Source organism: Thunnus maccoyii, chromosome 15, assembly GCF_910596095.1.
Source record: "Thunnus maccoyii chromosome 15, fThuMac1.1, whole genome shotgun sequence".
NCBI classification, from domain to species: Eukaryota; Metazoa; Chordata; class Actinopteri; order Scombriformes; family Scombridae; genus Thunnus; species Thunnus maccoyii.
In genome coordinates this window covers 17,317,724-17,335,460 of record NC_056547.1, presented here as the reverse complement: position 1 = coordinate 17,335,460, position 17,737 = coordinate 17,317,724, and the positions used below count along the sequence as shown (strand labels likewise).

The 17,737-nt window shown below is 40.1% G+C and overlaps 1 protein-coding gene across 4 annotated transcripts in view; it reads right to left on the bottom strand.

Annotated features, from left to right (window-relative positions):
• Window positions 1–482: 482 nt before the first annotated feature.
• Window positions 483–17,737, bottom strand: part of runx1t1 (RUNX1 partner transcriptional co-repressor 1) — a 58,474-nt gene continuing 41,219 nt past the window's right edge. The window contains exons 5-11 of one of the 4 annotated variants that reach the window (XM_042436601.1): window positions 14,957–15,138; window positions 10,955–11,217; window positions 10,130–10,227; window positions 9,140–9,335; window positions 8,298–8,366; window positions 5,655–5,887; window positions 483–4,833 (exon numbers count right to left, since the gene is read on the bottom strand). In XM_042436601.1, the coding sequence (XP_042292535.1) occupies window positions 4,513–4,833; window positions 5,655–5,887; window positions 8,298–8,366; window positions 9,140–9,335; window positions 10,130–10,227; window positions 10,955–11,217; window positions 14,957–15,138 (1,362 nt within the window). In that variant the 3' untranslated portion in view covers window positions 483–4,512. The remainder of the gene's footprint in view (window positions 4,834–5,654; window positions 5,888–8,297; window positions 8,367–9,139; window positions 9,336–10,129; window positions 10,228–10,954; window positions 11,218–14,956; window positions 15,139–17,737) is intronic. The other 3 variants (XM_042436603.1, XM_042436602.1, XM_042436604.1) reach the window with 3 other exon arrangements.

The following is a 17,737-nucleotide window of genomic DNA, read 5'->3' as shown; positions in this document are numbered from 1 at the left end:
CTTCTTACTGTCTGGATGTTCACTCTATTAAAGGAGCAGCTGAACCAATTCAACATCTGGCACATGTGTGTACAGTACCTATATGTTGCATTAGCTAACGGAGTGGACAGAAAGTCGGAAGCTCTGAAAAACAGCAGGGACAGATATGCGCTGGCATACGGTTTCCTCCTAAACCTTTTATTTCTTGGAGCAACTTCAGCTTTATAATTACACCCTTGACCACTTCAATCCACCTTTTGCCCTACCTTTGAAGGAATCAGCTCTAAAAAAAAGTGCTTTTTCAACATGGGTCCAAGACCTCATCTGACCTTCCTCTTTTAGAGTATATATCTAGCTTAAGCCACAAGGACATGGATGTTAATTTTGGCTGTGTCGATACTCATCTGGATACTGTTGCCAATCTCGGATACTGCTGCTGTAATGAAAGAACATCAGTCTCAAGTCTCCGAGGCAGGTATTAACATATTTATTACACCGTAAAGAGAACAACAATACCAGAATTATACTGCAAAGTTTCACAGACTGACAGACCATAGTTTACAGCCCCAAAAGAATTAAAAATAAAGAAATAAAAGAAATAAAATCAACAAGAAACCACAGTTCTGACATAGTAGACTGGAAAGCTCTCTAGAGGACACTGACTCTAAGCGATGGAAAGACCGCCCAGTGTCAGCCTACCACTAACCTGTGGTTTTCATGTCTCAATTAAGTATTGCACAACAACTTCAAATCATTTGAGCTCTTTTTTTCACAATAAATTTTCTCAAGAGAACGCAAAAAAACCCCTCCCACCCCCGAAGATCAACTCACTCCCCCAGAATAATGCTACGGCCTTTGCTATTCACTGTTGGCCCCACATACCTCTCCAATGTTTGTTGATAAGTAGGAAATTGAAATAACATTTCCCCCTATTGTGAAAAACAGGCATGCCTAAATTCATAGCCTTAAGTGTTTTTAGTTTTTTACAAGCTTTGCCTTTTGTATATCCACCCTTTTGAATTGATCCCAGCTGACAAGTCGACAAGCACTTTAGCATGTCTTCACAACAGAGAAGAGAAGACGAGAAAAAGGTTGAGGGGGAACAAGGGAGAAAAAAGAGCAAGAGAGAAACAACATTTCTTTATCTGTGACCTTAGCTTGTATCATCGAAAGAGGAATCGACAACACTTTTCTTTAAAATTAGCACAATTTTTAAAATCTGTTCAAACAATTCAAACTCTTGATGCACTCTAGAAACGCCACAGGCATAAAGGAACATAACAAAAGTTTTTTTCAGTTTTTTTTTTCTCATTTCTATTCATTTATGTTTCATTTATTTATGAGGTCTGCATTGTTACCAAGTAGTGATATGGTTTTGCAGCTGTATGAGCTTCGACTTTGGATTTTTTATTTTCCTGTTCTCTTGTGCCCATTTGGTTTCGACTAGACCAGTATCAGCGCCGCGACTGATGCTCTTATCGTGCTGTAAGAGGTAGAGTGAGACTTGTTTGCCACCGAGGAATTTGTAGCAAAACACACATAGAGGAGGGAAGAAAGAAAAAAATAGAGCTTCTCAAAGAATTATTGAGCGATAATGTTTGTCTTAGTATTTTTTTTCTTTTTTTTTAAGCCAGGTTTGCCCTGATAATGATGAACACACATGTTATTTGTTGTATACTTTCAAATACACTAAAAACAGCTTGGCTGTTTCTTCACAGCTTCTGAGGAGTCGCTAGTAGGGTGTCAGACACCTTTTTGGATTGTTTAACCCTTTAGAGTCAAGAATGCAGGTGTGTTTTTTTATTTAGACAAGAGGGATGAGGAAGTACAGAGGGAGCAAACTGCCCAGAACCTTTGTGGGCCTCCACTCGTTCCTTGAGGTCAGAATTTGTAACGCGCTTCTGTGTAGCACCAAGGTGTTTGGGTGTTTGGGGTGAAGAGCCTTTGTGTGCGTCAGGGTAAGTGCTCTCTTACTGCGAATGAGAGGTTTGTTTGATTTACATTGAAGGTTTACAACAAAGCTGCGACTGATTTATTTGTGCCAAAAGAAAAAAAATGACATACACTGATATAAATAAATATAAAACAACTGCAAAATGGCATTGGTGTGAAAGCCCAGTCTCACATTCACCTCTTTAAGAATCAAAAACTTAACTGCTTAAAGCTGAAATGGGCACTAAATCCAACATTGGTGTAATGAGAAAATGCGCAAACAAGAATAAAATCTTTGAAAATATCTCAAAAATTTCTTTGAAAATGCTTACAGAAGTTATCAGTGTTCATGTCTCATTGGTTATTATTGCTCCAGTTCAAATGTAACACTGCTGTGAAATGTTCGTTGTGTTTAATTCACACCTTCTCATTTCACAATGCAAGATGAGTGCCACTGGTTTTGCTCCTTCCAGAACAGATTAAAATAAATGACTTTTATGACATTTAAATTGGTTTGTTCCATGAATGCGTGAACAAAACCACAGAAATAAATAACCAAATGTTTGTGAGAATAAACCTCTTTTGAAAATTGTTTAAATCAGGATTTTGGTCCTTGGTGTCAGTCTTTGGCTGTTTTTGGTGTTTTTTTGTTTATCACTTGTGTTAATACTGTGTGTTACCTGGTGCTTTGCAGTGTTAAAGCTGTCAATCGGAGTCTACACCTCTGCATTTGGAAAGTTAGTTTGTTAGAATATTTTCTTTTTTTTTTTTTTTAGTTTTTTTTTGGTTGTTTTTCAGTTTTTCTAAAAAATAACAAATATTTAACAAACGTTCAGTAATGTGCATGCACTGTCTGCAACTACTAAAAAAATGTTATGGCCGCTTTTGCTAGCATGTTGAAAAGAAAAAAAAAAGTAAGTGGGTTTGGTGATTTTACATTTTTCCAACCCCCCCACCCCCAAAAATGTTAAAACAGATAATGCTATCACTACATACAAAATGGTTGATGAATTATGGCTCTATACTGACAACACAAGTATGCTGAAAAGAAGCATGCCGAAATAACCTCTGTGACAGTGCAAATACATTTATGTATGTCCCTTGTACAAAACATTTAGGTTAGCATTCCGCGCAACATGCTAGTTCTCAGAAAAGATCTGGGTCGGACTCAAGTAGCAGCTCTGAGATATAGCTTGTGTCTTTTCTTGAGGACGAAGGGAAGTAAAACTTATAGAACTACGGGTGATCTACCACTTACACACAGAATAGAAAAGCAGCTTGGAAAAATGATAACTTCTTTTTTTTTTATCTCTTTTTGCACCAGCTAGAGAGAGAAAGAGAGAGAGAGAGTTATGAAGGACTTAGAGTTGTGACTGGTTGAAGTACTATGCATTGTCACAATTGTCCAACACATATACAATAAATAACCATTGGTGACATCACAGGACAGAAGTCTTTAACACCATGACATCTACAGAAAAAGAATAAGAACATGAAGAAAGATGAAAATGTTTGTCAGAGTTGAGACAGGATGGGGCGCAGAATGAGCTTCCTACTGAGTTCTCCATACTGTAGGTTTCAGCTCTGAGTGACCCAACGGCTGCTGTCCTGGTGATTTGACAGTCTCACCAGTGGGGATGATGACTTCACTTCCTGTTTGATAGCTTCTGTGACCCACCAAGCATGCATGTGTGAATTGTAGCCAGTACATACTCCACATGTGCAGTGGGCAAAGTTTTGTATCTTGTCCAAGAATTCTTCCTTTTACATCCTTCAGGGAGATGGATTTGTATTTCCCAGCCCACTGACCTGGATATTATTACAAGTGAGAGGGAAATAACATTGGTTGAACAGCTGGCTCTGCTTGCAATCTGCTGCACATCTGCCCATTTCATGGCAGTCGGTCTGTGGGCCAGAGATTCAGTCCATTCCTCTCCCCTCTCCAGGCAGAAAACTTATTTATCTATCCATCCGTCATCTCGTTCAGGGTATTTAAATCTGATATCTTTCTTTACAAAGAATATTGATGATGTCAGTCTTTCTGCTAGCTAGTTATGTTCCCTTGGTATGTTGTTTGGTAAAATGTTTTCTTGAGGTCAACTAGTCTCGTGTCCAAGGTACAGGAAGGAAATAAGCATTAATTCAAGGATGGGAAATAAAAACGTTTTAAAAAGGGGAGGTCAGATATACTTGTCTCGAGTTCACGGCTATCTCTGCTCAGTCTCTTTATATTTACAAGAAAAAATAAGATAAGCTACAATGACAACAACATTAACAACAACAGGCACAACGACAAACGGACAACGAGAATAGCAAGTGTAACGATAAAAGGATGTCAATATTTAAATTCATTCATTCAAAACAAAGAATATCTTTGTGTTTCTTTAAAGTCATGGCAAGTCAATATGACCTGATTATGGACCTCCTCCTCCTCTTTCTATGACTACGCTGCAAGATAGACAGAAGCATTGCCATCTCTTTCTGTTAGCCACGTTAGCTTAGTATCTTTGCAAGGCAATGTAGACAGTCATGCTGTTTGTGGGGTCGAGGGCTGGCTGTTACGCCCCGGAGGCCTTTGCCCTCATCCTCCATGTTAGTCTCTTAGCGCGGTGTGCCATCCAGGGCAGAGGAGGACGGGGTGCTTGGGGTGGATGAGCGAGGGGTAGCAGCAGGCGGGGTAGCAGCCGGACTCCCAGTCCCGCTGCTTGGGGTGCAGGCGGAGGAACTGATGGGAGCAGGGGTCTCTGACCCTGGTACGCCTCCCTGCTGCTGACTGGCCTGCTGCTGCTGGGCCTGGAGGGTCTGACCGCAAACATGGTGGTGCTTCTCCCAGTCCTTATGCTGGCAGAAGGAGCCGCAGTAGCGTGCCGTGTTGCAACCGCTGCAGGTCTCACTGGCCTTGCGACCACAGTTCCAGCAGCTCTGACAGACAGAAAGAGACAAAGTTAACTAATACAAATCAATAATGCAGGAACAGGATTCACAATCAGATGGACAATTTGCCAGTTAAGCTGATGAACTTCTTATAATTGATAAAACTGTTTGGACCCTTTGTTTTATTTTATGCGTCTATTGACACAAAAGATAATCATGTATTTGATGACTGAATCAAACAGAGAACTACAGTAGCAAACACAGCGTGAAGATTAGCAACAGATATCAGTGCACCAGTCTGCGCATTAACTGAACAAGCCTCTGCCTTTACAACACTTCAGCTGAAAACAAATCACAGACAGATCAAAAACCCATCTTTTATTACACTTAGGGCCTCTTATATATCTTGGAAACCGCAGGGAGAGAATGTCAGGGCAGCTGCATATCCACAGGAAACAGAAGAACAAGGTTACAAACAGCTTTTGAAAATTCTCCTCCGGGGTGATTCTCTCTCATAAACATCACCCCTGCAATTAATGTCAGATGTGAGCCATATTTCTCTCTCACTTAACTGATTAAACGCCAAGGTCTCCAATGGTGATTAGCAAATGAAAGCTCCTTCCCTTATTTCCGCTCAGCTGAATTGGTAACACCTTTCTAAACATGGTAGCTACTCTGTCGGAAAAGAAGAGGAAGGAGGAAAGCAAGGCTAATAGATACTTGCTCTCCATCCTGACTACAACGTCACTTCTAGTTACAGGACCATGTTCTTTGTAGGAGCTGGCAACAAAAGTGACAACAAGGAAAGATACAATACCATAACTACCAAACAAAGCAATGAAGATGACAGTGTGTGTCTATGTTCCTACCTCGCTGGAGTCCTCCTGTTGGTTGATTATGGAGAGCGCGTCCTCGGCTGCCTGCCGTTTGGCCTCAGCTACCGTACGCTCCATCTTGGCCCGTTCACTGCTGATCATCTCATGAGCCTTACGCTCTGCCTCCGACACGGCTTTCTGCAGCTCTGACATGGCCTGTCGCTTCACCTCATTTACTGCCTCCTCTGGAAAGAGTGTGGAGACAGAGGAAGTCAAGCCTCCCGTACCTGCAATGTAGTTTGCAATATGTTATCCTGCCTTTGGGGATTTATTTTCAAAGACAATACTGGTAAGTTCCTTCATGTTTTCACTTTTGTTGTTACTATTCAGAGAAAATCTTGATATTTCAATGTTGGCTCTTTCTCTTTAATATTTACATCGCAATAGAATTCAAAACCCTTTATTCTTTTTTAAAACTACTGTATCATTAAAAATGTGCAGTTGCCATTCTAAACACTTTAAAAACTTTTCTTTTCTGAAAAAAACAAAAAATTTCCAAGCGACAACAGTAGAAGCTAAGAATGTTTTTCCCTAAAGATTCATTTTAAAGGCTGTTGCTTTCACTCAGTTTTAGAGACACAAGCTAAAAAAATATTCTCTCTAGTTCTGGAGATAATGAGAAGTATTTCACATGGCAAAGAAGTCAGACAGACATCAGATCTAAATGTTGTAAAGAGCATACTTGGTACATCAACACAAGACTCTCAAGCTGCTTTCATTAAATTATTCGGGAGGAAATATTTATCAACCCATCACGTTTGTGAACCACACTCTTTTGATAGTAATTGTGGCATGTTTAATTAGTAAGATCCTCTAATGGGTCAATGTGTGATGTTCTCATTTTAAAAAAAAATCTGAATTGATCTTATTTGAAGATGAGCAAACAAAATATATCTTTTTAATTTAAAAAAAATATCCTCGAGACAACAGTGTGAGCCAATTAATCCCAGGTAATCACCCAGAAAATGTGCTTTTGAGATGTGTTATTTTATACTTGTTTTGTGGAATGAATAACCTTGCAGTGCGGGTGTTAAGCGGTGGAATTCCAAGCGAACGTCAAAGCAAAAGGAGGGCTTTTTGTTTGCTCCCATCAAGCCTGTAACTTGACTAATTGTGTATGCAAATCAGGCAATTTATATTTAAATTATGCATTTCCATTGTGATCCCAGAGGCCCACGCGGTGAGGGGGAAGTGGGAAACCGGTAGGACACCGTGCAAGGTGCTTGAATATTTATCACCAACTGTAAACATTTTGCCCATTTCAAACAGATGTATTCACCGCCGCACTCCATTGTGTTAAAAATCCTATTTTGCAATCCTCCCTGGGTCACATTTAAATCAGTCTCTCCTCAGCCAGAATATATGCGACTGAAGTGAAAAGGATAGTGAATATATGGAGAAGAATGCAAAATAGCTGGCACCATTTATCCTACAGACAAAAGATAAATACAGCTTTATATTCGGAAAATATGCTTCACTTTACTTCATTTCTTTTGTACACATTACACTTGTATTACAAATGTAAAATTGTGATTTCAATGTCAGAAAGAATGTGTGCATTTCTAAAGACAGAGACATTTTCTCTCTGTTGTGATTGAGCTAAATTTTTAAACCAGGGTGGTTTTGTCTTTAACCTACTGTGCTGTTGAAGTCATGGAAATTGCCCTGGTGCCGTGTGATACACGCCTTGTGCATGGAATTGTGATTACACACCAAATGCCTCAGATGGAAGATCGATCAAAGCTGGTGAGGGGAGGAGAATAGTGGAGAGCAGGCAGTGTCCCGATGGTGATACTCAATTCAATTTAAATGCATATTACTTGTTCTGAGTATCTCACACATCATGCTTGGTCAAGCAAGGGGACCATTTCTTTTCTCCAAGGGGTTTAAAAAGCAGATATACTGTATCACTGACGGTGAATACAAAGTGGATTCCTCGAGCACTGAACCCTCAATGGAAAATTCTTTCAGTTTTTCAGGGCAGCGATAATGGTGATTGCAGTTGTGCTCATGAGTTTAAAGAATGCTCTTTGTGTACACTAAAAAATGTAATAGCAGCTAATGAAAACTGTTAAAGCAGCAAATTAGTTTCAATACTTGATCTTAACTGGTTCTACAAATTTCCACGACAGTTTTACTACAGTTTCGTTAAATGGAATATCTGCAATTTCTGTTGCTCTGTTGGATTACAAAAGTGCCAAAAGCAAAGAGATATCAAATGTTGCTACTGTACTTTTAACAGCAGAACCACTGAAGCAGCTGTAAAAGCTACTTATGTCCCTTATTTGACTGGTGCAATAAAATTATTTTATGATCTGACATCATATTTGGAGCGTGCACAATGTTGTGGTGACACATATTTTTTAAACTTCCTACTGTATCGAATAAGACACATTAATTCAAATCTAAAAGGGAAGAAGGATGCAGACAGTAGACTGCATTGGAAGGAGAGGGGGGAATGCGGTTTAAAGGAGCGTTTCTTATCCACTTCCAGCTCTGAGTCATCTGGGTGAGAAAGATGGCCTTGACTTTTACAAAGCAAAATGGCTTAAAAAACTGCAGAGAGATCATGAGAAAGAGAGAAAGGATTTGTGTGTGTGTGTGTGTGAAGATGGCAGGCGTGGAAGTGCCGCTCACCAGCTTTCTTCCAGATCTCTTCTGGGACGTAGCCAGAGACAGGCCGGTGCAGCAGCTCCCTGTGAATTTCTGGGGAAACACAAAGACACAGCCTCAGCAATCAGAGATCAACTAATGTTTTGTATGACAACGGTGCAGAAGACTGCAGAGCAAATCAACATGTTGTTAAACCTGTTGGTTTCTCTGACGATTCTTCAAAATGGTTGAAGAAATTAAAGCAAAGTATGCAGTTTATTTGGCACTAATACAGTGACTTAACATGGCTCAGGGTTCCAGGTATACAACTGACTGTCATTAGTATAATTATGATAACATATATCGTGTCTCTAGATGATATGTCCTTGTGGCAGCATATACAAACATAGCAGCAGGAGACCAAGAATTAACCCCTGGGGGACTCCACATTCAATACCTGCCTTTCTAGACTTGCTGACAGAGAGAAACACCGTCACTTTCATGTAGGATTCATCGTAGGGTTGAAAAATGACAGATTGTATCTACAGTAGTTAAAAATGTGGTGGGAAGAGGATCAAAGAAGTAGGTGGAATTAATATTTCAAACAATGTTTGACAGATGTTCAATTTAATATGTAAAACCATCAAGAAAGACTAAAAGTAGTGGAAATCCCAGTGGAGAATTGTAAAACAATTTTCTTGAAAAGGCTTGAAATGAAAGTCTTTACTAAGTTTGACAAAACTCAATATTATTTATATATATTTATTGAAATCACCATAAGTCTGTCACTGAAACATATGGGATTGTGACCATTAAGCAGCCTTGTAAACACACAGATGCCAATTTCTTTGCCACTATGACTTATAATAATATGTGTTATACTCTACCTGGTGTTGCGTTGTCCTGTGCTGCGGGGCTCTGTTGCCTTGACTGCCCACTAGCGGCACCCTTTTTCAACTCTTCAGCGTCACTGTATCGTCGGATCCAGTAGTTGAGCTCCTCACGATCGGCCTCCTGGCACCGCCGCAGTACCGTCAGCGAGCGCCTTGTCTTCTCCACCATGTCCATGATACAGTTCAGCAGCTGGAGGAGACAGGGAGCGGACAAGGCGCTGAGTTTACACATAGACACTGATGGATCGATAAATGAAATTCAGCGAGGTTATAGTGGTGGAGGGAGGGATTCTGAATCGAAGTCATTTGTATTTATCATCTGTGTGATGGAATTTAATAATCAAACACAAGGTGTATTTACACTCTCTGGTTTGTCAAGTCGCACCTATCATAGATGATGCTAGTGCCTCTGACTTCATCATTTCAATCAAAAGTATATTTGTGTTCACATTACATCATCGCTTGATCGATCTTCACTGCATACCAACAACATAGAGGTGAAATAGCATCACAAACCTGACACTAAAGAGTGAAGGTTTGAAGGGACAAATAAAGCCAAATTTATTTTAGTAACGGTTATCTCCTTCAAAATTTCACCTCTACTCACTCATCTAGATGAACAAAATAGAGGCTGAGTACACATATAACAATTTATGTTGTATTTATATTATAGTTGCAAGCATGCGCACACACATCTCCACTCTATAACTGTATGAACAACCTATTATTGTTTTTTATTATTGACCATTAGTGTTGTATGCATTATCTCATTTTTAAAGGTTATGTCCACAAAACCACTAAACTTATTTTGTATACAGAAATGAATAAAAACAAAGTTTCTGTTAACAGTAGATCTATAGTGTAACAAAGACTTTTAGTACAAAGTTAGATATTACAATTTAATAGGACTAAAATTAAAATTCATCCAATCTCTATTATTTACAGACAGAACTGAGGGGTATAGTAATATAAAAATGTTATTACTTTTCTTACATGGTCAAGGTGCTTCCACTCCTCAGCCCACTCTCTGTCTGTCAGCCTGTGGTCAATCACTTCTTCCTGCCTGGTCCCTGTATGCATACCTAATGAAAGAAAGAAAGGAGAGGAAGAAAGACAGATAGATAGACAGACAGATAGAAAGATAAACAAAGGGCAAGTCAGTATGACAAAGAGGATCAATGTAACATTACTCCATCATTCCCTTACTCTCCTCTTCATCTATCCTTTATTTGGTCTTTGTTTGACACTCTCTCCCCATCCATTTCTTTCTCCTCCTCCCTCACTCCCCCTTTTTCTTTGCTCTCTCCCATCCTGAGGGCAGGACTCAAATGACTGAGCTTCTGGTCCAATAAACATCCATCACAAGGCGAGACATGGTAAATGTCTCTCCTATTTTTAGAACAGAGCAAAGTCGTCATTATACAGCTTTATCAAGGCTTAGTCCTGAGGTCTCAACTTCAGTTTATGCTCTCTGGGGCAGCAGGATGGTTGAATGTGCTCTGAAAGACGGTCTGTCAACTTGCTGTACCAACAAGCATCTACCAGGCTGAAGTTGACACTGTTTGATGATCATTATTATTAAAATTACTGATCTTAGTGGTATATAAAGAGCTCAGAAGCCTGAGAAGTGATGTAAAAATGATGTAACTGTTGTAACTGTTTACTTTTTATATGAAATCCTCTTGATGTTTCTCTTAGTACTACTGCAGAGTAAAAGCTCTGACAGTATGCCATTTAGTGGGATCGGTTTGTGTGTCAGTATCCAAATGTATACACACACACATGCCCATATACTGCCAATGTCCTCACCAATGGGTCTGGCTCTCTCACGGATCTCCCGATGATTGGAGGCGGGGTGTCTGTAGGTGTCCCGGTAGTGATGGGCGATGGCCATGTCATCCAGCCTGTAGTGCTGCGGAGGGAGCGGGCCCGGGTGAGGCAGGCCGTTGGGTTGGTAGGAGAGCCCATTGGATGGGCTGAAGCGCTGGGCGGGGCTTATGGTGCAGGGCCGCTTATTGGGGTGAACATCTGGGTGCAGGGCACCATCTCGCTCAAAGCCGTTCTCTTTGGTTCTGGGTGGAAACAGAGAGAGAGAGTTTGTAGTTCATTGTCACTGCATAGAGCACTGTATGTTAATAGGTTCTTTTTCCAGTGAGGTGAGATAGTTTTCATCTGTTTTTAATGGAAATCAGCTGTTTGCAAGGATCTCAAGTGACAAAACATTATGAACAAAGGTGAACTATTTCACACTTCTGAATTCAGGCCAATCATCCAAATGTTTTTTTGTTTTTTTTTTGTAGTGTTGTTACCAGACTTGACCACATTCTTGTTACAGTAACAGCAGATAACAATGGGCCTGGTGAGGCACAAAGAGTGGATCAGGAAAAAAGAGACAAGGAAATAAGTGGCGGAGAAAGGAGAGAGTACACATGCTCAAATCACTATGATGGCAACATCAAGGTTCACTTCTTGGAACCCAGTTATTTTGTAAAAATACCCGATTCCAAAACTGTTTGTAGCAGTTGTTACATCCAAGCCAAACTTGAAATATATCATCACAACAATAGTTCCCCCCTTTCATGTAGTAAAGGCTTGAGTTGACCTGCTAACAGACAAAGGAACTGCCATGAAAGACTGTTTTCCCGGGAATCATCTTGAAATTCTTTCATTATAAACATACAAATGCGCACAAACAGTAAAGCTTGAGCGCGCGTGCTCATACAAATTACAGACACACACATACAGTACTCACACAAGTAGCTTCCAGGGGATCATGTGGATTTTTGTTAGCCTGCTTCTGAAGATTAATGTAGCCAGGTGTGTCTGTGTGTGCGCATGCTTGCACATGTGTGTCTGTGTGTGTGTTCTGAGCTTTGTCAGTTCACAGTTAAATCTTGCCAACCTCCCCCCTTCAGTTTCCTCTCTCTCTCTCTCTCTCTCTCTCTCTCTCTCTCTCTCTCCCCCCATCTCTCTTTCCGATGAACAGATTGAACTTCTTAATGAGCTGTTTTTATGGGCTCCTAATGCTCATCTACAGCTCTCCATATGCTCTATCCCTCCATCCGTCCGTCTCTCCCTGCCTCCCTCGACTCATCCATCCATTCTTGTCCCCCCCCCCCCTCCCCAACCACAGTCTTATCTCCCCAGCCTTCCTGCTGCAACAATGTTTATATCTACAGGCACTGGAGTACACACATGCACACATGTTCACAGTCACTTATACAACACACTGATGTGAACACACATATTGTAATTTATCAACTGTAGATACAAATATGCCCAATTTGCATCCACATTCCAGCCCATGCCCTCAAATTTGAATACATTTTTATTCACATATAGTGGCAAACATAAATACTGAATTATGAAAACTTTGTCTGGACCCCTGCTCTGTCATTATAAACACACACACACTATGTCAAGATTTCAGAAAGTGGGTTCATATCTGTGTTTGGTAATGTGATAACAACATGACTGCAGGAGCATCTCACAATGAAGAACATTTGTATACAAATACAGTAATTTCTCAAAGAGTGAATGGGAACTTTTTATTTTTTTCCGCTTAACTGAGAAAGGAATCAGGTCTTTATTTGAGACTGGCTGTTATATGAGGCCGACATTTTATTCCTAATATCTCTTGTTTTACAAGTAAATTTGATCAAATTTTAGTAGAAAGCCTCCCCGTTTCCCTGTTTTTGTGTCCTGTTTCCCTTTTCTGATTTATATACTCATTTTCTCTATCTGTTTCACAGTAAAAGCCTTCCAGCAGGTCAAGGGTCAACTTTCATTTCCTTGGAAGAATTTCATTGTGAAACATCTGCAATTGTTGACAAATGCTGACTTTCATTTAAAATAGCTTAACATCAAGACAGAATGACAGAGTGGAATTGATTGGAATTAAATTAGTGAGAGAGAAGAGTTTTTAAGAAAGGGTTAACAGAGCTTTGAGTATGATGTGATTATGTTGTTGCATGTAAGAAAATATGCTGAATGATGCTTAATTTGCCATGCAAGCCATTACAGTACCGATACTGATAATTTTGCACCTCTGGTTATTATTTAAATATTAGCTTTTGTGAGAGAATTAGTGGTTTACACTATGTTTTTTCTCTTGTGCCTTTTGTACTTTGATATTCCTGGTCTGACTCCTGCAAACCATGGTATTAATCAGGACCAATTTATAGCGTATCGTTTGTAATTAACGATTCCCATTCAAATTCCAATATTCTGACATAGGGCTCCAATAAGAGGAAATGCAGAGCAGAGGTAAGCAGAAACGAGAGGTGCTTAGCCAGCCGTATAGGTGCTGGAGCCTCATCTGTATGTGTTATCAGCCCATCTCCCTAGACACACACACACACACACACACACACACTTTCACACTGGATAGAGAATCATGTCTACACACATGCACACACACACACATTCACACAAACATACCACATTTTCTCATTGAATACAGATGCCTACTTACTTTTTCTTTCTCTCCACATATTCTCTCCCTCTCTCACACATTTACACACACACACAGACACGCACACACCTTTTCCCCTAAGCTCACTCCCCTATGCACCAGACAGCCTGCAAATATGCAGGTATTACAGAAAAAAGTCTGCCTATCTGACTGTTGGGGGAAAAGAGAGGTGAGAATTATTAATATTACATTTGGCATTTTTGTCCCTCAGCAAATATAAAAAGTACATTTTCCACCCTCCCCTGCCTGTATTAAAAATTTCTGACCCTTAGGAATTACTCTTTATTTCAAAGGACCACATTGTACTCGAAGCACAGGCACAAACTCACAACAAAGCACAAACAAAAAACACTCCCAAATTTCTTTCCAATAAGTGAAAAACGCTTAATGGTGTGTAATGAAAGATTGTTTGCATGGATCTGTGAGTATTTACTCCAACTCTACTATTTAAAATGTACTTTATTGAGTTAGGAATCAACCGCAGACTCAAACATGCACGCGCTTGCTGTCGGCCTAGACGGGTTTCATTCTTGTTTCCGTTTCTGCTGCTTTGGGCTGAGACTCTTGGAAAGAGAGGCTTTTACAGTGCTGTGTGTTCGTGGACAGCACGTCTCAGTGCTTGTCCATTAGAGCAGGGAACATTGAGTCATTACCGAAGTCTGTGACAACAAATGGATGTAATGATTTGGCTGGCTGTGGTGGGGGAGTTGTACTGATGCAGAGAGAGAGACACACACACTCAGAGACATACTGTGTACTACTTACACACCCAATCAAGCATGGAGGTAAATAATAACCCACGTATCAAAAACATACACAGCAGAAGTATTTGAACACATTCATCGACACTTTTCATGAAGGCACAGCTTTCTTCCTTCTTTTTTTCTATCTTCAGGATATGTGTGTGTGTTTATGTGTGTGTGTGTCTGAGTGTAGCCAGGTCTACTTTTCCCATCAGTTCCTCTCCTCAATTCTGGCCCATTAAAAGCTGGGAACTGAGATGTCCAATGGAGCACGTCACGAGGCCTGGTGGCGCACTGACAGACACTTCCCCATACATATATTAACACATCACACTATTGCCTTGCATTGGCTCAGCTTGTGTCTGTGGAGTAGTGTATGAGTTCATGGGGATGCCGGCAGACTCAAAGGGATTTATGCATGAGATCAGATAATAGAGGAGTAAAAAGCCTCAGCTGCTTTAATGTTTGGAGCTGGTAAATGTATAAACTCAACATTTCCGCCCCGTAATCATGTAATGATCCAAATGCAATTCAAGACTCACAAAATATTAAAGTCCTAATTTCAATTTGGTCCCCACTTTCTGATTGATGTACCTGTCTGGCGTCCTTCTCTTGCCGTTCTCGTTGACATCCAGCAGGAGTTCGGAGGAGTCCACTGGGGAGGTGGTGCTGGTGTCCAGGAGCAGCTGCTCATGCTGGGCCAGGTACTGTGCTGGGTTCTGCTTCGCCAGCCTTGCACAGTGAAGGAGTTCCCTCTGAAGGAGTGGCAGGTTGGCCTACAGAAGGAAACAGCAAAGGAATTTTAACAAATGTGTGCTTTAGACAACACTGACAACCATTTGTTGTATCCTGGGAAGAAAAGCAAGAATATAAATATTTCATCTCCCTTTTTGCATTTCAAAAAAATGTAAAACAATAAAAGTCACTTGCTTAGTCACTCACTCCTCTTTCTAAGAAGCTCTTAGCATTTTTGCTAATTTGAGAAACAGTGACAATCATCTGTCAGATTCTGAGCTGAGCTGTTTATATTAAAATGTTTTAAACATGTATCTTGAAGTGGAGCTTTGGAAGTGCAAAAAATAGTAAAATGCAAAAGCAGTTGTGTCTGAGCTGTTTTAAAGGTAATCTCTAAATATAGATATCTGCATATAAATGTAGAATCTGTAGATTCTGCATTCATTACAAGATTTTGGTACCAGAAGTGTTCTGGTTTCCGTTTGTAGTCCGGGTAGTATTGACCAATCATGTTTGAGCAGGCTTTGATTGCATGCAGGTACACAGTCCGTGTGAAGGGCAAAAGAGGTGGAACGCATTGGCCAAAACCAATCTCGGAACCCATCGGCTATTTTCTGATGACGATTTAGCTTTTCTTAAGCTTTTTATAAAAAAAATTATCTGCACACATTCTGTTGCTCAAGTTGCTAATTTGACTGTAAACGACGACCGGCGCATGGAAGAGGAAGTCTTGGCCTGGACATCTGTTATCCGGATATCTACTTGCTACATTGGAACTGTGACTCCCTACGTCCTGCGTCACACAGAGTGTTGTGTGCCTGATGCGTGTTCTCGTCAGCTCGCATTGTCTTGTCTCATCACTTTTTGGATAAGCTAGCAAAACCGTAACCTAAAAAGTTGTTTATTAGCCCAATCTTTGCCTTAACCGCAACATCACCGCTAGATGTCACTAAATCTTACACACTGGTCCTTTAAAGGTAATCAGAGTCAATTTAGGCTCTTAAAAATGATATATGCAATTGCCATATACAAATTATACTCTCTCTATCTCTGTGATTTGGAACAAAATGTAAATCTCAATAAATTTGGACTGACATCAAGCTTGTTATATAGATATATCTCATAACACATAAACATTTACTGTCCTTCAGAGAGAACAGAAAGCCTCAAACTCAAAAATAAAAATGTAATGTTATAATGAAAGTTTCTTCTCACTGCCTTAGATTTCCAAAAACACCAATTTGAGGTAACAAGAGATCCATTTCTTCCTCCGTTTGCTCATTACCACTGAACCACTGCCACTTCCTGTGACCCAGAGTGCATTAACACCCAAAAGAATTTCTCTGTGGCATATACATTTATTTTTTAAAGAAACAACAGCTATTTTGAATCTCTTTGACATAACAAGGGGGTCTGCTTTCTTGTGCAGAGTTACAGGGTCATGCAGGTATGTGAGGATCGACTTCAAAGACATCTGATGGGTTGCATTTTGAAGCAAGAAGATGAAAGTGTTGCGTCAGTAAGGTTCAGAATGAGAGTGGGGGCTATTTTGGCGAGGTACATCACAGGAGCCTTTGGAGGGGCCATCTTTGCAAGTTTTCAGTCTCTTAATCTTTGTTTTGTCCTCAACTTAATCTCTCTCTAAGTCTCTTGCTTTGTTTTTTCTTTCCTCATTTCTTTCCATTCTTATAATCTTCTTCATGATTTTATTCACTCCATCCTTTTTTTCCTCTCCCTGTACTGCATAAGTTGTCGGATTTGCTTCTAGTTCTTTGACCATTCGATCTTGTCTTTGCCAACTGCATAAAGACTTAATACCCGTAAAACACAACTATGAGTTTTTAAGGAGTATTTATGTTTCATAATCATATGAATATCCCTCTCCAGTAGCTGGCTGTAGTAAAAGAAATGCCAAGCGCTGGCCTTCAATTTACCTGCCCGAGTTAATGGTCCGTTAATAGTTTATGATCGTAATTACCCTCTGAAAAAAGAGCATTAAATAGATTGCTTTGACCCTGGTGAACTCATCTTTCATTTATTAGAGGTCATCCTAATTGCCGGAGATGTGGGATGCATTAACAAAAAGACTGAGTCAAGAAATGCCGACCACTGAAGAGACTGGATCATTTTTCATATGATAAAGTGTGGCGATTTGCCTCTGTGTAGTTACGGTAACCAACATCTGCACTTGCATAAAAGGAAAATTTCAAGTAGTTTTTCAGCAGCCACAGCTAAAATCCAGCCAGGATGATTTATTATGAAAATACTGGATCTGTCATTTTGTCAAACAGTGCCAAAAAACAATTCACAATGTGCCACGTTCAGGATATGCTGCACTTCATCAACTTTCTGTTTCTGTGTAATTTTCCGTTGGTGGAGAATCTAGGTGACTTAGTTTTTGCACGTCTGTATTGTCCTATTTCAATTATTTCCTATCACAACTCTCTGTCTGCTTAGCTAAATGTGTTTATTCCTGTGGCTGCGACTCGCAACACGCCTGTCACTTCAGCACAACACAAGAAAAACAAAACACTTGACAGCTAAGAGGAGAGCAAACTTAAAAAAAAGCACACCTTTAACTTGAAACCAGAGAAACATTGTTACTTTGTAAGCCTGTTGTCTCGTGTGGCGGGCGTCCTG